The sequence below is a fragment of the Ambystoma mexicanum genome, chromosome 2p (assembly GCF_040938575.1).
Source record: "Ambystoma mexicanum isolate Mex_15411 chromosome 2p, UKY_AmexF1_1, whole genome shotgun sequence".
Taxonomy (NCBI): Eukaryota; Metazoa; Chordata; class Amphibia; order Caudata; family Ambystomatidae; genus Ambystoma; species Ambystoma mexicanum.
The window spans coordinates 1,100,253,925-1,100,274,002 of record NC_090923.1 but is presented as its reverse complement, the minus strand read 5'-3'; the positions used below and the strand labels follow the sequence as shown (position 1 = coordinate 1,100,274,002).

Sequence of the window (20,078 nt, the reverse complement as noted above, 5' to 3'; positions counted from 1 at the left end):
TGTCAACCGTATAAATATATGTCATTAACTGATTTGAAAATATAGAAGCATATCTATCAACTGCTAATCATAACAACGCATTACATATTATCAAATCCATGTGCTATAGATGAGATAAAATCACTCTAAAATCCATATCAAAATCTCTTTGCATTTCCAATCACATTTTACAATAAAATATAGAACATCGAGGTCAGACCCCTCCATAAATTTAGGCCAGATCAATATATCAGTACAGTCCACTTGATTGTTGTATGATTTCATATATTTTGCTCTTAAGGGGCTGAGACTCGCACAGTTTGCAATATTTTCCAATGATTCCATTGTGTTGTCACTGCACAATCTACACATACGTTCAGAACGTGGGATGGCAATTTTCCCACCCTTTATTTCTAAAACATCACAGACATTGGGGGTCATTCCGAGGTTGGAGGTAAGGGAAAAACGATGCCGGTAAAGGATTACCGGCATCGCTTACCGCTATGGGCTATTCTGACCAACCAGACAGCTATATACCGCACCGTAAAGTACGATGCCGTAAATAGCGGTATAGGTGCACGCGCGCGACACACTGAGCCGAAATTAGCGGCATGGCGTAAAACGGAGCTGATCCCAAGTAATGCGGACATGCAAATAACGGCCTCCTGAAGGCCGAAAAAGACCTTACCGGCATGGAGTAAATACTGGCATCTCCGAGAAGGTGTTAAGAACCCTGAGCAGTGTTACCAAGTGCCACAGGTGCACACAATCAGCACAGGTGGAGGCAATGGAGTCAGGGCCAGTACAAAAGGAGCACACTCACACAGCACACCCCCTCCCACACCAAGATGATACCAATAGTGGTAGCATAACTGGAGCTGGAGGCCCTGCTTGCAAGGCCTCAACTACAACAACAACAGGCCCCTCCACAGAGGAGACACAGGAGGAGAAGAAGGGTGAGACAGGCCCAGCATGCTCCACCAGTGCAGCCACTGTTACCACGCCGGCAGCCCCCAATTCCTCGCAACAGAGCCACCCCCTTCAACCCAACACCTGAGCAAATCCACACACTGTACCGGCTTGACCGTGACACCATCACCACCGTAGTGGACCTGATACACAACGACATAGTGAGCCACATATAAATACGCACCACTAGCCCCCCTTTACTGAAGGTAGTGTCTGTCCTGCACTTCCTTGTCACAGGCACCTACCAGCACACAGTGGGGCACAGGCATGGCATATCACAACCCATATATTCACGGATACTGACCCAAGTGCTGGATGCCCTCCTCAAGCACACAAAGGACCACATATCGATACCACAGACTCGCCAGGAGATATTCGATACAAAGGTTGCCCTACATGCACTGGCAGTCATGCCAAATTGTATAGGTGCACTTGACTGCACCCATGTGGAGTTGGTGGTCCCGCATGCCGTGGAGGTGGCATATTGCAACCACAAGCAATACCACTCCATCAACGTGCAAATGGCATGTAACGCCAGCAAGATCATCACACATTGCTGTGCCCGACATCCCGGATCAACTCATGACTCTTTGGTCTTGCGGAACTCCACGCTACCACGCTATATGGAGCAACATGCTGGACGTGTGCCTGGCTGCTTGTTGAGTTGCCTGACTGGACCATGGGAGTGCATCGGGGTTGTGAGGTGTCCATCTGGGTGGGAAGGGGGTGGGAGAAGCATACCCCACCTAGGTGTAAATGTTGATGGCAGTGCACGATGTGCACCTCACCGAACACTGGGCCCCAAAGCAAGTGAAACGGCACATGACTATCAAATTCCACAGAACACAGCACATCAATGATTTATCCCAAGAGTGCTGCATGCATATACAATGCACGTGGTCCAAGATCTGAGTGCACACCATAAACCGCCTTTAGGATGCCACCCCCTCCATCATTCCATTGCACAGGACACATAGCGGGGCCAGAAATGGGGTCAATGCATCCAGGGACATGTGCATATGGGCAGAAATCACCTGCTGCCATGTAAGACTAATTCAGTTATCTGCCATGAATGTACAAACACTTACCTTCATTCCCCTCTCATGCAGGTGATGGTGGCTATCCCTTGAAGCCGTGAAACATAACCCCTGTCTGAAACCCACAGAACAGGCACGGAAGTAGACTACAATCGTTCCCATACCCGTACACGTGTGGATATTGAGCAGACCTTTGGCCCGTTGAAGGCACGATTTCGTTGCCTCAGCCGGTCAGGTGGGGTACTCATCTACAGCCATGAGAAGGTGTCCAAGATCACCATGGCATGTGCAATGCTGCACAAAATGTGCATCCGTTGGAACGTGCCCCTGCCCCCTGACATGGAACTGCTACCACCTGATGATGATGAAGGGGAGGAAGAGGAAGAAGGGGCAGGACAGCATCACGGTGCAGTTGCACAGGAGGGTTGTGCCGTGCAGCAAGCATTGATTGGACAATATTTGTGACACACAAGTCAGCAGAGGGTGTGAGGATGTCAGGACGTCGGGCACTCGGTGTGGGGACACATGTACACTTCGCACTGTGCAATATAAAATGACACATGCGCAATGATGAATGTCCACTCTGTTTTTTTTAGATGAACAACCAGTTTATTGAAATTGAAGGGTCAAATGTGAAAAACAAACCCACCACCACCCTCACCCGCCTCCCCCTCCCACCACAACTCCCAAACACACCCTCACCCCCCTCCCACTCCCACCACAACTCCCAAACACACCCTTGCACCCTCCCCCTCCCACCACAGCTCCCAAACACACCCTCACCCCCCCTCACCCTCCCACCACAACAACCCCACACTAGTCCCATAAGGACCACATAGGCCACATGTGTATGGCAGCATTGTCACTGTGTGCTCCCAGAGCCAGGGGGAGGCATGTCCTGGCGGCGCAAATTACGTTGGGACCGACGGACCGGGCTGGTCTGGGTAGAGGAGCATAAAGAAGGTGTGTCCTCCTGCTGGGGCTGTCGTGCAGGAGGTGCAGCCTCCAGCGCATCCGCTATCCGGCCAAAGACCTCACATAACCGGTTTGTGCTGTCAGTGATGACCTCGCCCAGTGCCCTCAGTTCGTTCCACCACTCCTCCCTGGCCTGCCAATTGTCTTGCATAAAGTCATTGATGAGGCCTGTGAGCTGCTGAGCCCGCTTTGCATCAATGGCTGATGTTGTTGGCCCGCTGGGAATCGGGCTCACCTGTGTTTCTGTCACTTCACTGAGGGAACTGGCCACAGGACTGGCATGTCCCTGTGTTGCTCCTCGCCCCGTAATACCAGGTCTGTCACTCTCACCAGAGTCACTATGTGAGACCTGGAGGTTGGTCTGGCCATCAGGGGTGTGGAGGATCTCACATGTGTCCGCCTCAGTTGCTCCGCAAATGGATAAGGGGCTGTCAGCAACATCGGGGGGGGGGCATGGCTGCAATCTCCCCAGCCACACTAGACTCCTCAGAGCGCGGCGTAGGGCATGTGTCTGCCGCTAGTGCAGGGTGGGGTAGGGGTGGGTGTAGGGGTTGTGCACCCTCCACGGGCCTTGCTGGAGCCGGTGGTGTGCCTCCAGGTGTTTTCCTGCTCGCAGGTAGACGGCGGGCCCTGACTTGGCCCCTGGAGGTGCTGGGCCGGTTGCTTGCCTGGTCCTCGCTGTCATGCTCACTGCCTGTGGGGGTGGAAGAGAGGGACGGCATGAGTGATGATTTCAGAACCAGCATTTGGACATGGCTACAATATCACAATCAGATACTAGTGGTTTATCTGCATTTGGATGGAGAACGGCACATTATTCTATGCTTGGGTGGTAACTGCATGCATATGTCTGTGTCACTCATGTTGGCCGGGCACTGTGCTGGCTCACATGCACATTGTTTACATCAACTGCCCTGTGTGCCTCATGGAATGGGCCTCTTTGTGTGGTATGTGTCATATAAGTTACGGCCTTGCACCTGGCACTAGTCTGGGTATCACTTGTTTCGGCATGTTTTAAAGGGGGGGTGTGGCCGACCATGTTGTGACACCTTGCCCAGCCCTTAGCACAACATTTGCGTTGGCAGTATTGACTATGGACACTCACCTCCATCAACGGATACGTTGCCCGCACTCCATGTCTCTGACCCCTTCGATGGCTTCTGGGCCTATCATGGCCGCACATGTCTCCTCCCATGGCATTAATTTCATCGGCGAACCGGGGCCTCCTCCTGTCTCCAGGGCCTGGCTTCTGTTAGCCGAGAGGATGCTCCGCACCCTCAGCCGCAGGTCGTCCCACCTTTTTCGGCAGTCCTTAGTGGTGCGGGGGGTGTTGCCCACGGCGCTGACCTTCTGTGCTACCATAGCCCAGATCTCTTTCTTTTTGATTACCGCCACCCTCCGCATGTCAGTGCTGAAGACGGTGTCGGAATGCTCGTGGAGGGTATCCACTATCATCTGGAGCTCATCAGTGCTGAAGCGGTCCTTCCTGAGGCGGGCAGCTCCCTTTTTTGGTGCTTTGGGCATTCCTGATTGACGATAGGATGTTTCCACAGTGTTGAAAGTTTGCCAGGGGTCCTGTCTGGTGAGGATGGCAGTGGATTGTGTTTTTAAAGGTGGCCGCCGTGCTCCTTCCAGTTCCTCTGCGATGACGCTGTTTCTGGTTCCGCAATTTAACGGTGACCATAAATAACGGTGACCGCTTTTTACAGTCACCGCTAATGCCGCGTTGCACTACGGCGGTAGTGTTAGCTACGGTGCGGTTCATACCGGTAGGGGGGTTTTTGGGCCCTTTTGCGGCATGCCGCTACGTTCATTACCGGCATGGCGCAAAGCTTGTGCCCGCAAACTCGTAGTAGGGTGCTTTTAGCGGTCTACTGCCAGCTCGGACATGCTATTTGCACCATGCCGGTAATGAACGGAACTTACCTCCAAACTCGGAATGAGGCCCATTACATTTTAATAAGAGATATTGGGCCTCATTACACGGTAGGCGGTAAGGGTTTACCGGTACCGGTAAGGGCACCGGTACCGGTAAACCCTTACTGCCTTACTATGACGTCCCTTTATGGGACCCGACCTTAACGGCTGTTGTAGACCAGCCGTTAAAGTTGGGACCCGCAAAGGGACCTTGGTGCTAATTACGGTACAGCAATTTGCGGTACCGTAATTAGCTCCTTCCCCATTCCCATTATGCCCTATGGGGCAAAAATGGGAATGGGGAAGGGCCATGGAGGAAGGGGGAATTACCGCCCCGCCAACCTTGGAATGGGGTGGTAATTCCCCTTTCCTCCATGGTGGTACCGGAATGGTACCGGCGGCAACCATGGTGTTGATAGCACCATGGTTTACCGCCTTCCGTGTAATGAGGCCCATTGTCTGATGATACCACTACTAAGGAATGCAGCAATATATGAGGGCCTACAATTTCGATCACTTCGGTATCAAATAAAAGTGGCACTTTTAGTCTTAGCAGTATAGTTGTCATAACTGTAGTTGATTAGCTTCTGCTTTAACCAGTGTTTAATTACATGGATAGGGCAAGGTACAGGGAGGTGGTCCTGCCCAACCTGCCATTTATTGTAGAGTTAGTATATTGACCAAGGTGCCGACCGTGTTGCATTTATCAAAAAGCCTGAATAGATTTCACTGTTATTGTTCCATTGTTAAGTGCCCGTAAATTTATCAAACACATAAATGTTCTGGAAATAATTACATTTTTTTAAACATTTTTAAAGCGCTCACACAGCCCGCAGGCATCGAGGCGCTGTTACAGGAATTGTTTTTGCTTTATTTAGTTGCGTAATTGTTTTTGTCTTAGTTGCGTATTTATAACGCGCTTAAACACCCAGAGGTTTCTAAGCGCGGACCCGGGGATCGAACCTGTGTTGCTTCGTGTCGTCTTGCATCCAAGGCGCGCACTTTGCCCTGAGCTATCCTCCCCGTACATTATAAACACAGACAATATCCCAATTAGACTGAATTCTAGATATAGAAATTCAATAGACAGTGCTTTAGCCTTTCTGAGCTTATGCAATATTTTCGCCTCAAATTTAGTTTGTTCAGCTCCGAACACATGACCCCAAATTTCTATTCCATATGTCAGCACAGGCAGAATTTGCTAGGGATATAACAGCAGGATGGTGTGAACGGAGTAGCAGCCATTCATTCCGATAAATGCGCTTATGGTATTTGTAACTAACGTACATTTAGCCTTGGTTTCGCGCCAATGTATGTTCCACTTTAAAGAATCCTCTATATTTAATCTGAGATATTTGTAGGATTTTACACATTCACATTTAGCGCCTTCCAATACCCATTTGGAGTTAATTTTCGATTTATGTTTACTAGAGAACATCATGATCTTTCTTTTTGCTATATTTACTTTTAGGTCATTTGGGAGTGCAAAGTCGCCCAGAGCATCAATCATGGATTGTAACCTTTTAGGGGTATGGTCAAGCAATAAGAGATCATCCGCGTAAGCAAGCTAACTTATACATTGTGTACCTACTTTAACTGGACAATGGTTTATGTTACTGAATGCCACATTCAGATCTGCTAAGTAAAGGTCAAACAGAGTGGCTGCAACAATACAGCCCTGCTTTATGCCTCTACTAGTGGGTCCAACTGTGGACAATTTTCCAACCCCATCTAGGCGCACCCTGACACTTGAATCATTGTGAAGCAACATAATCATTTTTAATAAAACGCGGGGTATATTCCAAGCCACCAGTTTACGCCACAATATATTCTGCATCACAGTATCAAAGGCGGCACTAAAATCTATGAACGTGCAGTATACAGCAGTCTCACGTCTCAGCCACGCATATGCAACGGAGGACACTAAGGTAAGAATATTGTGAGATGTTGAGGATTTGGTACGGAAGCCTGTCTGATTAGGACTCAGAATATAATTATAATGTATCCATTCATTCAATTCGATCGAAATTACCTTTGCAAAGATCTTTGCCGCAATGTCCAACATAACCAACATACGTTAGTTGGAGAATTGTAGGAACCTTTCTTATAGAATAGGCAGGATATGGCTCTCACGCCACGTGGCAGGTAGTATGCCAGTTGTTCCAATATCGAGAAATAGTAAGTGTAATGTGTGCCCACAATTCAGGAGACATTTTTAATAATCCATTACATATGCCATCAGGACCTGCAGCACAAGATTTATTTAAATGCTCTATGATTATAATAATATCGAGAATCAATGCTTTGAAGATCCACATGGCATGAGGGATATCCATCTCCTTATCTTCAGGCACCTTAGCCCCCAAAGTGGATTGAATGTGGGCAACACAAACCGTCTCAGACGCACAGTTTATAGGCAAATCACTTTTCGTAGTCCCCCTCATTATTTTCCAGATTTAATTCTTATCTCTCGAAATAGCAAGGAAGACTATCCGTAGCCATTTCTCTTTTTCACATTTGGAGGTATGATCGTGCAGCCATCGACCATTTTATTTTGTGCAAGTTTGATGTGGATATTAATTTCTTCATTGCAATAACCATGTGAGGGATATATACAAACCAAGATGTCAGCCTGCAATCTTTTTTTTACGCGACTGTCGTCCTGGTCTCATAATTTGATTGCTTATTGAACACTTTGTTACTTCGCTCCTGCTGGCTTTTGTACTGTCTTTGCTTCTTAATTTAATATTTTTTATACAGATGATCAGTGACGAAAATGAATCTGTTATGGTTATCGATGAAGTGGTAGAAGCAACAGTAAATTGCTCAATAAAGATAGGAAGGAGACTATCAGATGCCTTTTTTCCTTTGTCCAAATTATGGGGGTTCCAATTACTGCCATTATTAACGAATATATCACAAGTTAAGTCATATTTACTGGGCAAGGCGGTCAAATGGAGAGGCCTAAAGAGTACAGACCGAGGCAAGGGATCACTTTCTTCATGAGCTAAAATTGCCATGTCCTCCACCAGTGACAAACTACTGCGATTTACAAAGACATAGGGCCTCATTAAGAGTCCAGTGGTAGCCGTGCCAGAAAAAACGGCAGGCTGCCGCCAGACCCGTAATACCATTCCACTTCCGTGATTGCCAGAATCACCGGGGCATTACAACCCCGGTGACCCGATAATTCTGGAGATGGAATTCTGTAAATTCCCATTTCCCTTGGAGTCCCATATGACTCCATGGGGCTAGGGACCATGGAAACACTGGTTCCGTCTATGACAGAGCCGGTGTTTCCATGACCGCCTGCAGGCAGGTGGTGTTACTCTCGCCAGGTCAGACCTGGCTGGAGTGACACCTCCCGCCTGCAGGACTCGGAATCAGCCGGTCCAGAAACAATGGTGGCGGTGGATTTTGCCACCACCGTTGTTTATGGACCGGCTGACTTGTAAAGAGGCCCATAGTCAATGGTGGAGGCACTCTTTCCACAGACAAGAGTATATGGTGGATGAGCATCACCCGCACAAAAGACGTTTAGGCAGACAAAACCAAAAGCTTCCAAAGAGGTAGCCCATGCACTACCTTGACACTTAACTACAGTCTGTCTTACAGGTGCAGATTCAGAGGTAACATTGAAATCAATATCACTAACTATAATATCAGCGTTAAAATCTCCCATTGTCCAAATCAGAAACTTTTGTGAATTTGCATCAAGAATAAGTTTCACTAATAGCACATTACTGTTAGTGGCGATACAATTGGGTGGGTCGTAGATGTTGATCAGGATAATGGTCACCTGCGCATAGGAGATTTTTGCAGCTAGGACCATAGTAGTGGACCCAGGCATCTCAGATATAAGCCATGGGTGTCTTACCAAAATTAATAGGCCACCATTCGGGTGGCTAAGTGAACCTTTTGTGGCTAGTTTCTGCTAGGTAGAACGGCCATCTAAGTGAGCACTATCAGTAGGCCAAGTTTCCTGCAGAACTATGGCTGAAAACAGGTCCATAGCGGACCACAGGCTGTCTGTTCCAAAAAGGTGAGAGAAACCATGTGTGTTCCATGAACTCGGGATGTTAGCGTCATCGGGACATCGATGAAAAATGAGATTTAAAAACGGCCGGTGGCCTTTGCCAATAGCCTTCACTAGGATCAAGCTGCCTGCTGTGAGTGATACCATCAAAAGTTCCAGGGCAAGAATTAGGTGGAGTCGATCGTTGACTGACAGACACACTATCAGAGGTGTTAGAAGATATACATCCAGGTGGCACAACCGAAATTCCCACACTCATTACAGTAGTATTGGTTCAAGAGGTGCCCCTGTTACTATTCTGAGTGGTAGAATCAGATTTACATGGCCTAAATTCGGCTGGCGGTATATATTCTATGTTACAGATGTATCCAAGTCTGTAGAGCTCAGCCTCACACTTAAGGATATAATCTAAAGTGGTGTCAGATTTGAACCATATATTTGAAATACTAGTGGCAATGTGTTCAATCTGATCTACTATTTTTATGTCACCTGACAGGATCAATCGTAATGCAGCAACAGAATGGAAGCTAATGAGAACGGCGGATCTGTTAAGGGGGGATATTCTACAACAGACACAGGCTGAAGTTGTAAAGCTTTAATATGTATTTCTGATGTAGAGATGGGGGTAGTTACGGCCGATGGTGGCTGTAAGGATGATGTAGCCCAAAGATCAGTTAGTTTCGCTTGTCCAAGTTGCCCAGATGGGGTGGTAAGACTTGGGGCATGATCAATATAAGAGTTATCTCTTGCTTCTGTTCCGATGGCTACATGTGAAGATGTGGTATCAGTGATGGATGGCGGGAGGAGTAGCTACTAGGGGGCTGTCATTTGGCACAGGCGAGACTGGGATCACACCAGCAGAAGATTTAGTATTATTTAGTATTATTACAACTTATGTAGTCAACAGGTTGAGCAGTAATGCCAGGCACACTATTTGCAGGTACGATACATGCATTCTTGCGTGTTTTAGCTCTTTTAGCATACATAAATGCCTGATATAAAGCCTTGGCTTTCCGTTTGGTGGTTTTCTGTTTAGATGGTAAGGCCACCTCAGAGTTAATGGCAGGCAGTGGTAGAGGCACTAACATTGATGTTCTGCTCATTAGCTAATGTATTTACACTAAGAACACATCCAGATATCACAGTATTAGAGCTCTGATCTCTTACATTTTTCTGAGCACGATTAATGCTCTTATGGAGAAGTAGAGATTGGATGTCAAGTTTATTCTCCATTTTCTCACATTTCTCAGGCACTCAAAGGCCATAAACATGTCATTTGAGGACATGCTTGTTATGCTAACATCATTCGAGCCGGATCCGTTAATACACAGGAAGGCTCTACTCTATCAACGCACGGACTACCAATACATGTTTTTGACAGGTCCTCAGTATTCATATGACTTACAGGTAGATTATCACTAACTGTTTTAGGGGTGGTACTACTATCAAAAAAGAATTGAGGTTCTTTAGTCAAAGGACAAGGAGTCGATGTTATATCCATTAGGTCACCCAAATATTCCAACTCAGGGACATCAATAGAAATATCTAATTCAGCATTAGTGTCGAGGGGACACACATGCCCACCAAGGGCAGTATTAGGAATCATACCGGTGGTGGTTTCTTTGACAGGTGGCACCACTGGTTGCCCACTTTCAAATACAACCTCTCAGGTTCAACTGGGGTCCTTCCTATCCTCTATCTTCTTCTCTACCTGTGGTGTTCCCCAGGGGTCTTACCTCTCGCCCTGGCTTTTCAACCAATGCCTGGCAACTCTGGCCCACTGCATTGCCACTCTATGCTCAAATTTCCAGTGCTATCCTGACGAAACTCAACTCATTTTCAGGCTGCCCTCGGCCACCTCCTCTCCCTCCCTCATCGCTGATTGCCTAACTGCCATTCAAGATTAGTGTGCTGCCAATGATCTTTGTCTGAATGCCAGCAAGACAGAAATCCTCCTCATTTGCAACCCTTCTCCATTCTTTCCCCTCTTTCTCTGGCCGGCCTCGCTTTACCCTCCTCCTATCCCCACTTGTGAGGCTAAGAACCTGGGGGTCATCTTTGACCCCACACTTTCCTTCTCCTCCCACATCTCTGAGGTCTCTAAAAAGTCAAACTTCCTATTGCACCTCCTAAGAGGCACTCTTCCTTTCCTCTTCTTCCCCCCGAAGCTCACTGTCTCCCAAGCTCTGGTTGGACTATTGTAACAGCCTCTTTCTAAATGTACCTGCCTCTACTCTTCTCCCTCTGGAACTAATCCAAAACAGGACTCCGAGACTTGTCCTTGGCCTCAAGCCCAGGGATCGTATCTCTCCAGCTCTGAAATCTCTCCATTGGCTCCCAGTGGAAGCAAGGATTACATTTAAAACCCACTGCTTTGTCCACAAGGCTTTCTGGGGCCTGGGTCCAAAATACCTTCAGCTATACCTCCGCAAATATCTCCCCTCTCAAGCTCTTCGCTCCTCTACCTCTAACTCCCTCAGGGTCAGTTGTTTCTCAAAAAAACGAGCCGTGGTTAGATCTCTGTCTTTGGCCGGGGCCTCCCTCTGGAACAGCCTCCCTGCCACTCTAAAACTTGAGGAGAACCATCTCCGGTTCTGGAAGCACCTCAAGACCTTCCTCTTTGCATCTGCCTTTGCTCCCCCTCTCCCTTGTTGATGTACTCTCTCTTGGCAGTGTGCATCTGGCCACCCTCCGTTCCCTTTGCCCAGTGCCTGCTCATCCTGCCACCCTTCTGCACTGCCTCCCGGCCACCCTTTGCACTGGGGACTTTATCTGTACCCATACAGTGCCACATCCCCCCATTTTCTTCTTTTTATGCACTTATCAGACTTACCCAGTTCGGCTGCCGTAAACACAGCACTTGCCACTTGCTGGCTGCACTACCCGTGTTTATTCCTCCATTATATATTTTATTTGTATTTATTATTATTTATCTGTTTATCCTCTGCTCTGCATTTTCCACTCTCCCCCTTCCATGCACTTTTCCCCTTTCCCATGTGCTTGCACGATCTCAATGTCACTGGGCCTAGTAAGATCGTTGTTTTGTTCTCCCCTGTTTCCCTCCCTTGCCTTGTCGCGCTCTGAAAAACGAGCGCGATACAAATAAAATATCATATCGTATATCATCCCATACATTTTCCCTCGCGGCTGCTTCAATATCAGTAGGACTGACATCGGTAGACTGGGTATCAGGTGTACTAGCACAGTTTGCTATTGCAGGGACCCTGACAGCGGAGTTCAAAGACCCTGACACTGCATCTACCGCAGGGAGGGATTGGGCAGGCCCTGAAATAACACGTTCTGTTCACTTGGATCCCAGACAGCCTAACGAGCGGTTAAGGTCGGTAACAATATCCTGAACTGCACTTTCCTCATCAATCTTGCACAAAACATTTGCTTTAGGGAAATAGGAAGTACTTTTTCTGGCTCTTGATACCGTTATCGTTCGGGTTATAATTTTAGGAGGGCAGATACGTCGACATCGGCGTAATGGCCTTACCACCCCAGGGTCAGCAGTAATAATACTTGGAGCATCCAGGTCGCACAACACGGCCAAACAACCGCCATCCAGCCCATCGTGCGAAGACATCGGTGGGCAGAACACTACAAGGCAGGTCACGGGAGACGGGTGGTACTGGTGAGAGGTACTTCCCAAATGCACATGAGAAAATGCGTGCGCACAGAGATTAAAGTAGTGGTTCCGGGATGGGGAGGGGGGGGGGGGCTTCGTGCACACTAGGAAACCAGCATTATCTGCAATGCAATAAAGACAAAAATAAGTAAGTATACATCAGGCAGAGAATGCCAATGATCGTGGATACAATGTATTTTGCTGCTTTAACAGACCTTTGTAGTTAGTGGAAATTAGTCCAGGAGAGCAGAGTCCACAGCAGATACAGCAGCCAACAGCACTTGCCAAGGCACGTCCTAAATGATTTTCATTGACAGAAAGACCCATTTCTGGGTGCATAACAGTGTTTTGGTAAGTATACGGGCAGTGGTGTGCCAATTGTTGGGGGTAGGGTATAGTTACATGAAAGGTGCATGAATAATAACATAACGGCATACATAAGTATGTTGTACATTTCGGCATTACGCCAGCAATGACAGGATTACATATTTCAATTTTTCTATCAGCCTTTTACTGGGCTAGTGTTCTGATGGAAGACCATTACGTGGGCAGAGGACCCACCTCCACTGGCTAGCAGCTGGATCTTCACCATGGTCTTAAATGCCTGCACCAACTGAACTGCCTGAACTCAGATGGAAAGTGTTACACTGATGTGGTGCCACTAGAGTAAATGAGGGAAAGTAGGGGGCTGTGCTGGTGTGGAAGGGACAGAGAGGTCGTGAAGGGGTAAGAAAGTGTAGAGCCCATACAGGAGATTAGACAAAAAAGGATCCAGCCAGGTGCTGGGGGGCAGGGGGACTTGAAGAGGGAGTAATTATGCGTTCTTTCCCCTGATTTTACATGCATTGGTGACATGGTTCTGAAACCTCCTTGTTGTCCCCCGGTTGCCCCTTTTTCATTGTTCTAGGGCTACTTCTTTGCCAGGCCCTATACACACATTAATGTCTTAGCTGAAAACTATGTACCACATAGTCTGCCTGAGCTGGCAATGCTACCGTTTAACATCTGAAATGTGCTTAATCTCTCCTGCAGCTGACCCCACGAATCCTGGAAGCCCACCAAAATGTTGTTCAGCTGTCCCTGATGGATGCCAAGATGAGGTTCATCCAGGCCTGGCAGTCTCTACCCGATTTTGGTGTATCATACTTTCTCGTCAGGTAGACATAAGCTAGTTCATTATGCATGCCCCCTGTTGGGTTCCTATGTTGATTATATTTTGTTTAATGCGATAGGATGAGGGGCACTACAGACTACGAGGGTGACTTCACATCTGATGTGCCACATCTGAGTATTTATAATATAATCCTGCCAAAGGAGTGGAAGGAGAGACTCAGCCACCATTACAACACTAGGGCAGCAAGGCCATGTGCATTTAATAGCATTCCAAATTGAGGCTGGTGAGGTCACCTGCACACACAGACACCTCATCCAGGACTGGTGAGCCCTTCTGTTCAAACATATCTAATTCTGGACTTGTAGAGCCATTTGTACATACACCTATCACAATACTGGACTGGAAAAAACTACTTTATATGCGAACACCTCATTCCAGGACTGACAACAAGGCAATGTGTACCTATTAGCACCTCAATACATACAAGTGACGTTGAGTAGACCAGGATTCACATCTACATCCTGGAAAAGTGAGGCCATCTGTACATACTAAGGGCGCAGTCATGGGCTGATAAAGCCAGGCGTAAATACAAATGTACATCTTAAATAGAAAGGTCATCATAGTAATACATTCATGCTGGACTGTAAGTTCATCAGAACATAGTAACCTCTCATTCCTGATCTTCCAAGATAATGTGTACATACTAACCTCACTTTGGGACTGGTGAAGCCATAGCTACATAATACCAGAATTGTGGATTGGTGGGATCATTAATGAGTGCTGAAACTGTGATCCTTCACTAATGGAGTCATATGTATATATAACAGCAGCTCAATCGTGGACAGTGAGACACTAATACACACTAAACCCTTACTGATGGATTGATGCTGTGACTACAGCATTGGATGGCAAGGCTATTGCACACTGTAAGATCACAATACTGATCTAAGATGTCATGTGTAGATATGCACACCTCAGTTCCTGACTGGTGAGGTAATTAGTACATGCCAACACCCCATTCCTACATTGTTGACACGAGCACATGCTTCATTGACTGGTGAGCTAATGCATACTTACTAACACCTTAATCATGGACTGGTGAAATCATGTACACATACAAATAACCGGTTCTTTCAGTGGAACTCCATCAGTACATAATAACCCATAAGGCCTTTAGTGGAGAGGTATATGTACATAATATTGTTCTTATTAACACTACACCTCTGTACTGGTGACTCCAGCAGTACATACCAATACATTAATTTTTGATTTATTGGGCCACTTGTATATAATAACTCATCGTGCATGATCTAGTGAGGTCATGTGCTCATATGAAGACCTTAACACTTCAGTGGTGAGGTAAACAATACAAGGTAACACCTGAACCAGAGGCTTTGTGGCCATGTGTACATGCCAAGAGTTCGATCCAAGCCTATTGAGGCCATTTCGGTGGGCACTAATCTGTAATGGTTCCAGCTTCTTTTCACATGCCTTGTCCAGGTGGATGTAGAGTAGTTGTAGCTGTGCCCATAAAAAGCACACACACCGGGTTACTTGACGACGAGGCGAGATGGAAACAGAGCTCATGTATGGATTTTACTTGTTTTGGAAATGCATGCAGTGACATTAAAAAACGTCCATATGAGTTTTGTTGTACAGGGCACAATGCAAACCAAATTGTTCCTGGTCACCTAGGAGAACTTAGCTTGGGGATTTTGTGCTCGAGGAAGTGCAGTATTTTGCAGACTTTTTTTTTTTAAAACCTTTATTTATTTGACTTGACAACACACAAACAAAACAGAGATGATCACAACATAATCACAGAATCCTTTACACAATGCATATGTACAGTACAGTGCTGGCATTTAGTGTACATTAAGTGGGTTGGAGTCAAGGTAATGTCTCGGAGAGAGGAGTTACGAAACACAAATTCAACTGGATGGCATTAGCGGGGGGAATGAGGGGAAGTGGATTCGGAATCCGAGTTTGGGGTCAAGATGGACATATAGCTATGGAACCTCTACCAAAAATCCCTTGGTCTCGAGTGTGAATGTTGCAGTACAGCCCAGGCCTCCTCAGTATCATGCGCCCATGTGACTGTCCTAAGCCACTGTGCATAAGTGGGTGCTTTAGGTCGAAGCCAGTTCATAACGAGGCAGCGCACAGCGAGCACCATGCAGAGTCCAGCTAGTTTCCTTGAATCACGTCCCAACTGGGGAAAGTCGTGGAAAAGGCATCGTGCTGGGGATGGGTCTATAGTGTGGTCCAGAATGGCGGATAATGTGGAACATATTTCAGACCAGTATTGCGTCAGACGTGGGCATAGCCAAATCATATGAATGTAGGGAGATTGGTCGGCACTGCATCTAGGGCAGATGGAGGGACGCTCGTTAAACATATGGTGAAGTCTGTCCGGAGTGTGGTGATATCTGTGCAACACCTTAAATTGTATTAGTTTAAACATAAAGTTATAGGATACATTGTGGGTGTGAGCGCACATTCGGGACCAGCGCTTATCGGTGATCTCAACCCCGAGATTCTCCTCCCACCTGTGTCTCAGTTAGTAAAGGAGGGGGCCGCTCTGTTCTGCAGTAGTGTATAAAACCTTGATACTTTCCCCCTAAAGGAATCGTAGGAGCACAGCTCCGTAATAATTGACTCGTCAGGTGGAATTGTACGGAAGCTGGGGTATCTGGCTTTGAGATTTTTTCGGAGAGAGGAGTATTGTAACCATGCTGAAGGTTTCCGCTTAAGGGAAAAAGGGAGGTCTGCCCATTCGATAAAGTTACCCTGTTCATAGACATCTCAGAGTACCAAAAAACCTGCGTCAGTCCAGCAAGATACAATGGATTGTGGGATGTAGGGGACATCTGGGAAGAAGTTCCAGAGTGGGAGGTCCCCATGGAAGGGGTAGGGGATGTCTACCAGTTTCCAGATCTTAGTGAGTGCCAATGATGTGATAGCGACAGGGTCCACCGAGTCAGGGACAAAGGGGAGGGGTTTGAGGATAAGGGATCGAATTACTCTGTCGCAGACCATTAGTTTCTCTAGCCGGACATGTGGGGGGGGTCTATGGTGTTAAATCAGTAGGAAGCAAATTGGGACTGGGCCACCAGCCAATACATAGTGAAGTCAGGGGCGCCAAACCCGCCCAACTCCATGGGAGTGGTCAGTGTTGTTAATTTGAGACAGACCGCACCGGAATGCCATAGGAAGTTGTTGGTTATGTGTTGTAGCATTCTGAAAAAGTCATCGCCTGGCCACAGAGCGAGATTAGTGAATCGGTAGAGGAGCTGGGGTAGCACCACCATTTTAAGAATTCCTTTCCTACCCGCTCGGGAAATGGGGAGTCTGGTCCATCTACCAGTTTTAGTAGCTAGGTTTGTGAGGTAGTTCTGGTAGTTGTCTTCTCTCAGCTTCGCCGTGTGATGGGAGACCTCGACCCCCAGGTAAGTAATACTGGATTGGGACCATGTGAATCCCCTTAGGTCAGAGGGAGGTTGTGTGCAGTCTGTAAGCGGGAATAGGATAGATTTGGAACAGTTTACCTTCAGTCCGGATATGTGTCCAAATCGGGCCACATCCTCAAGGATCGGGGCAAGATTGGTTTCTGGGGAACGAATATAAAGGAGAGCATCATCTGCATACAGGGTGACAATATCGGATTGGCCCGCAGTACGCAAGCCTCTATGAGAGTGTGACTGGTGGATCATATCAGCAAAAGGTTCCATGGCTATGGCGAATATTAGTGGGGAAAACGTGCAACCCTGTCGTGTCCCTCTGGCTATCTGGAAGGGGTTGGAGCACCTGTCCTCAGTGCGGACTGTGGCAGTTGGGCCGGTATAAAGCAGCTTCACCCAGGCTCAAAAGTTGGGGCCAAATTTGCATTATTCAAGGACTCGCCACAAGTACTCCCATGACACTGAGTCGAATGCCTTTTGCATATCTAGGGCGGCCGCCACTGCCTGTACTTCTGGGCCAATTCTACTGATGACGTTGAAGAGTCTTCTTAGGTTCAGGGCAGTGGACCTGCCAGGCACAAATCCCTCCTGATCGGAGTGAATGATATGGGGCTTAAAGGCGGCCACTCGGGTGGCCAGTAGTTTGGCATATATTTTGACGTCACAATTAATTAGCGAGAGAGGACGGTATGAGCCGCATTGGGTGGGGGGTTTGCCCGGTTTAAGAAGGACTGTTATCATTGCCTCTCGGAGTGAGGGGGGGGTATGCCCTTCTCACAGGCCTCCCCTCAGAGGGCCAGCAGCTGTGGAACCGGGAGAGATTTATATTGCTTATAAAAGTAAATAGGGAGGCCATCCGGGCCAGGGGCCTTACCGGACGGCAACGACTAAATGGCTTCCACAAGTTCTTCAAATGTGAACGGTCTCTCAAGAGAAATGCTGGCGTCAATGTTCAGGAACGAGAGAGGGAGGTTTTCTAGATAGGAGTCGATTTCTGATATCTGGGGGCCATCAATTTTCGAGTATAGGGAGGAATAGAATGATAGGAATTCCGAGTTAATGTCTTGTGGTGAAGTGGCTAGCTTTCCATCGGGTCTTTCTATCGCCGGTATGTTGGGGTCTCCGAATTCACGGCGTATCAACCTGGCCAGCAAGCGGCCTGGCCGTTCTCCCTCTCCATATTGTCTCACTGATTGGGGGCTATCCAGGAATTTAACTTCCCGTTCGGCCAGGCTGTGGAACGTGTCCAATTCTGACCCTAGTAGTGCTAGTGTTTCAGGGGAATGATCCCGGGCATATTTAGCCTCTAGGGTAGCTAGGGTCATTTCGCTACTAGCGATATCAGCACAGATTCCCTTCAGAATGCCACATCCTTTGGAGATGGCAATGCCCCTGGTGTATGCCTTAAAGGAGTCCCAGAGGGTGGCTCATGATGACACATAGTGTTAACCTCGAAGAATTCTTCATTGGAAGATTCGAGTTCAGAGGCGAACGCCTGATCAAGTAGGGCATGGGGTCTCATTCTCCACTGTCTGGTTTTGTCGTAGTCTTGGCCCCAAATCAATGAGACAATTACTGGGGAGTGGTCGGATAAAGTTCTAGGGAGAATCGCTAGATGGGACAGGCGCCTAACCAATATGTCTGATATGAGCCATCTACCTATCCTAGAGTGTGAATCGTGCACTGAGGAATAGTAGGAATAAGTGCAGGAATTGGGGTACATGAGCCGCCAAGCGTCAACCATCGCAAGGCGAGGGAGGATTGTCAGGATAGTATTAGCTGCTCTGGAGAGCTGACGAGGTCTAGAGCCGATCTGTCCAAGTTGATATCTAGTATGGTATTAAAATCGCCACCCCATATGATCGGGACCAGAGGGTAACTCTCCAAAACAGAGGCTAGGTGTAGGTAAAAGTCTGGGTCATCGATGTTTGGGCCATATATATTCAAGATGGCTACTTCTTGGTTTTGGAGTCTGCCAAGGATTAATACATACCTCCCTAGCGTGTCTATTCGTGTGTGAGAGCATGAGAACTTGAGGGTCCTGTGTATCAGAGTAAGAGCCCCTCGACTTTGGGTGGAATAATGAGTGTAGTACCTTTGGGGTCCCCACTGTTTAGCAAATTTTTCGCATTGTTCACAGCGGGCATGGGTCTCTTGTAAGCATAGGATTTTGACGCCCTGGCGCTCAGCGTGGAGTTGTATCTGCTGCATCTTTTTGTGGTTACCCAGTCCCCTCACATTCCAAGTCATGAAGGCCAAGCTGTTATCCGCCATCTGTGTGGAGGTGTTGATTGAGTATAGGCACGCGGGTTGGCGGTCGCCAGCACCAGCCTAGCTTGGGCGGGCACGTCGCCCCATCCAGCTGCTTGTGATATAATTCTGCGGCATGTGGAGCATCTCTGGTGGTTGTCAAGACTTTTTAACATAACAACCAACCCCCCCACCCACATCCGTCCCCCAAACAGAGGGATGATAGCCCAACTAAGCCATAACAACAGCAAACTCTTCGGCATCGTCGCCTGGGGGCCTGTAAACTGGCCTGGTGGTGGCGCACCGGACTGGGGAGAGCATAAGGAGGTTTTTAATACCGTACAATGAACCAGTGTAATTAGCTTAGGGTTCGTGAGTAGAGGATCAACAGTTCAGAAAAAAGGAACAAGTAACTGTTAATGTCATCCCGCGGGACAGGGTCCAAACTGCATGTGCGGGCATGGATAGACCTGTCACCAGGCAAGGACCCGGCACGTAGTGATCGGGCCACATTGGTATCACCATTGCGGTGGAGAATCAGCCAGGGAAATGTTCATCTATGAATTTTGAGGCTTCTTCCGGTATCGTAAAGAAGAAAGTCTGATTAGAGTATTCAATTCTTAGTTTGGCGGGAAATAGCATGGAGTATTTAACCCCCTGCTCTCGGAGCCTTCTTTTCACTGCCACAAAGGTTTTGCGTTCCTGCTGT

At 47.6% G+C, this 20,078-nt stretch overlaps 1 protein-coding gene across 2 annotated transcripts in view; it reads left to right on the top strand.

Moving 5' to 3' along the window:
- Positions 1 to 20,078, top strand: part of FERMT3 (FERM domain containing kindlin 3) — a 331,919-nt gene that overhangs the window by 258,182 nt on the left and 53,659 nt on the right. For both annotated transcript variants that reach the window (XM_069645099.1, XM_069645100.1), the window contains exon 13: positions 13,577 to 13,701. In XM_069645099.1, coding sequence (XP_069501200.1) covers positions 13,577 to 13,701 — 125 coding nt within the window. The remainder of the gene's footprint in view (positions 1 to 13,576; positions 13,702 to 20,078) is intronic.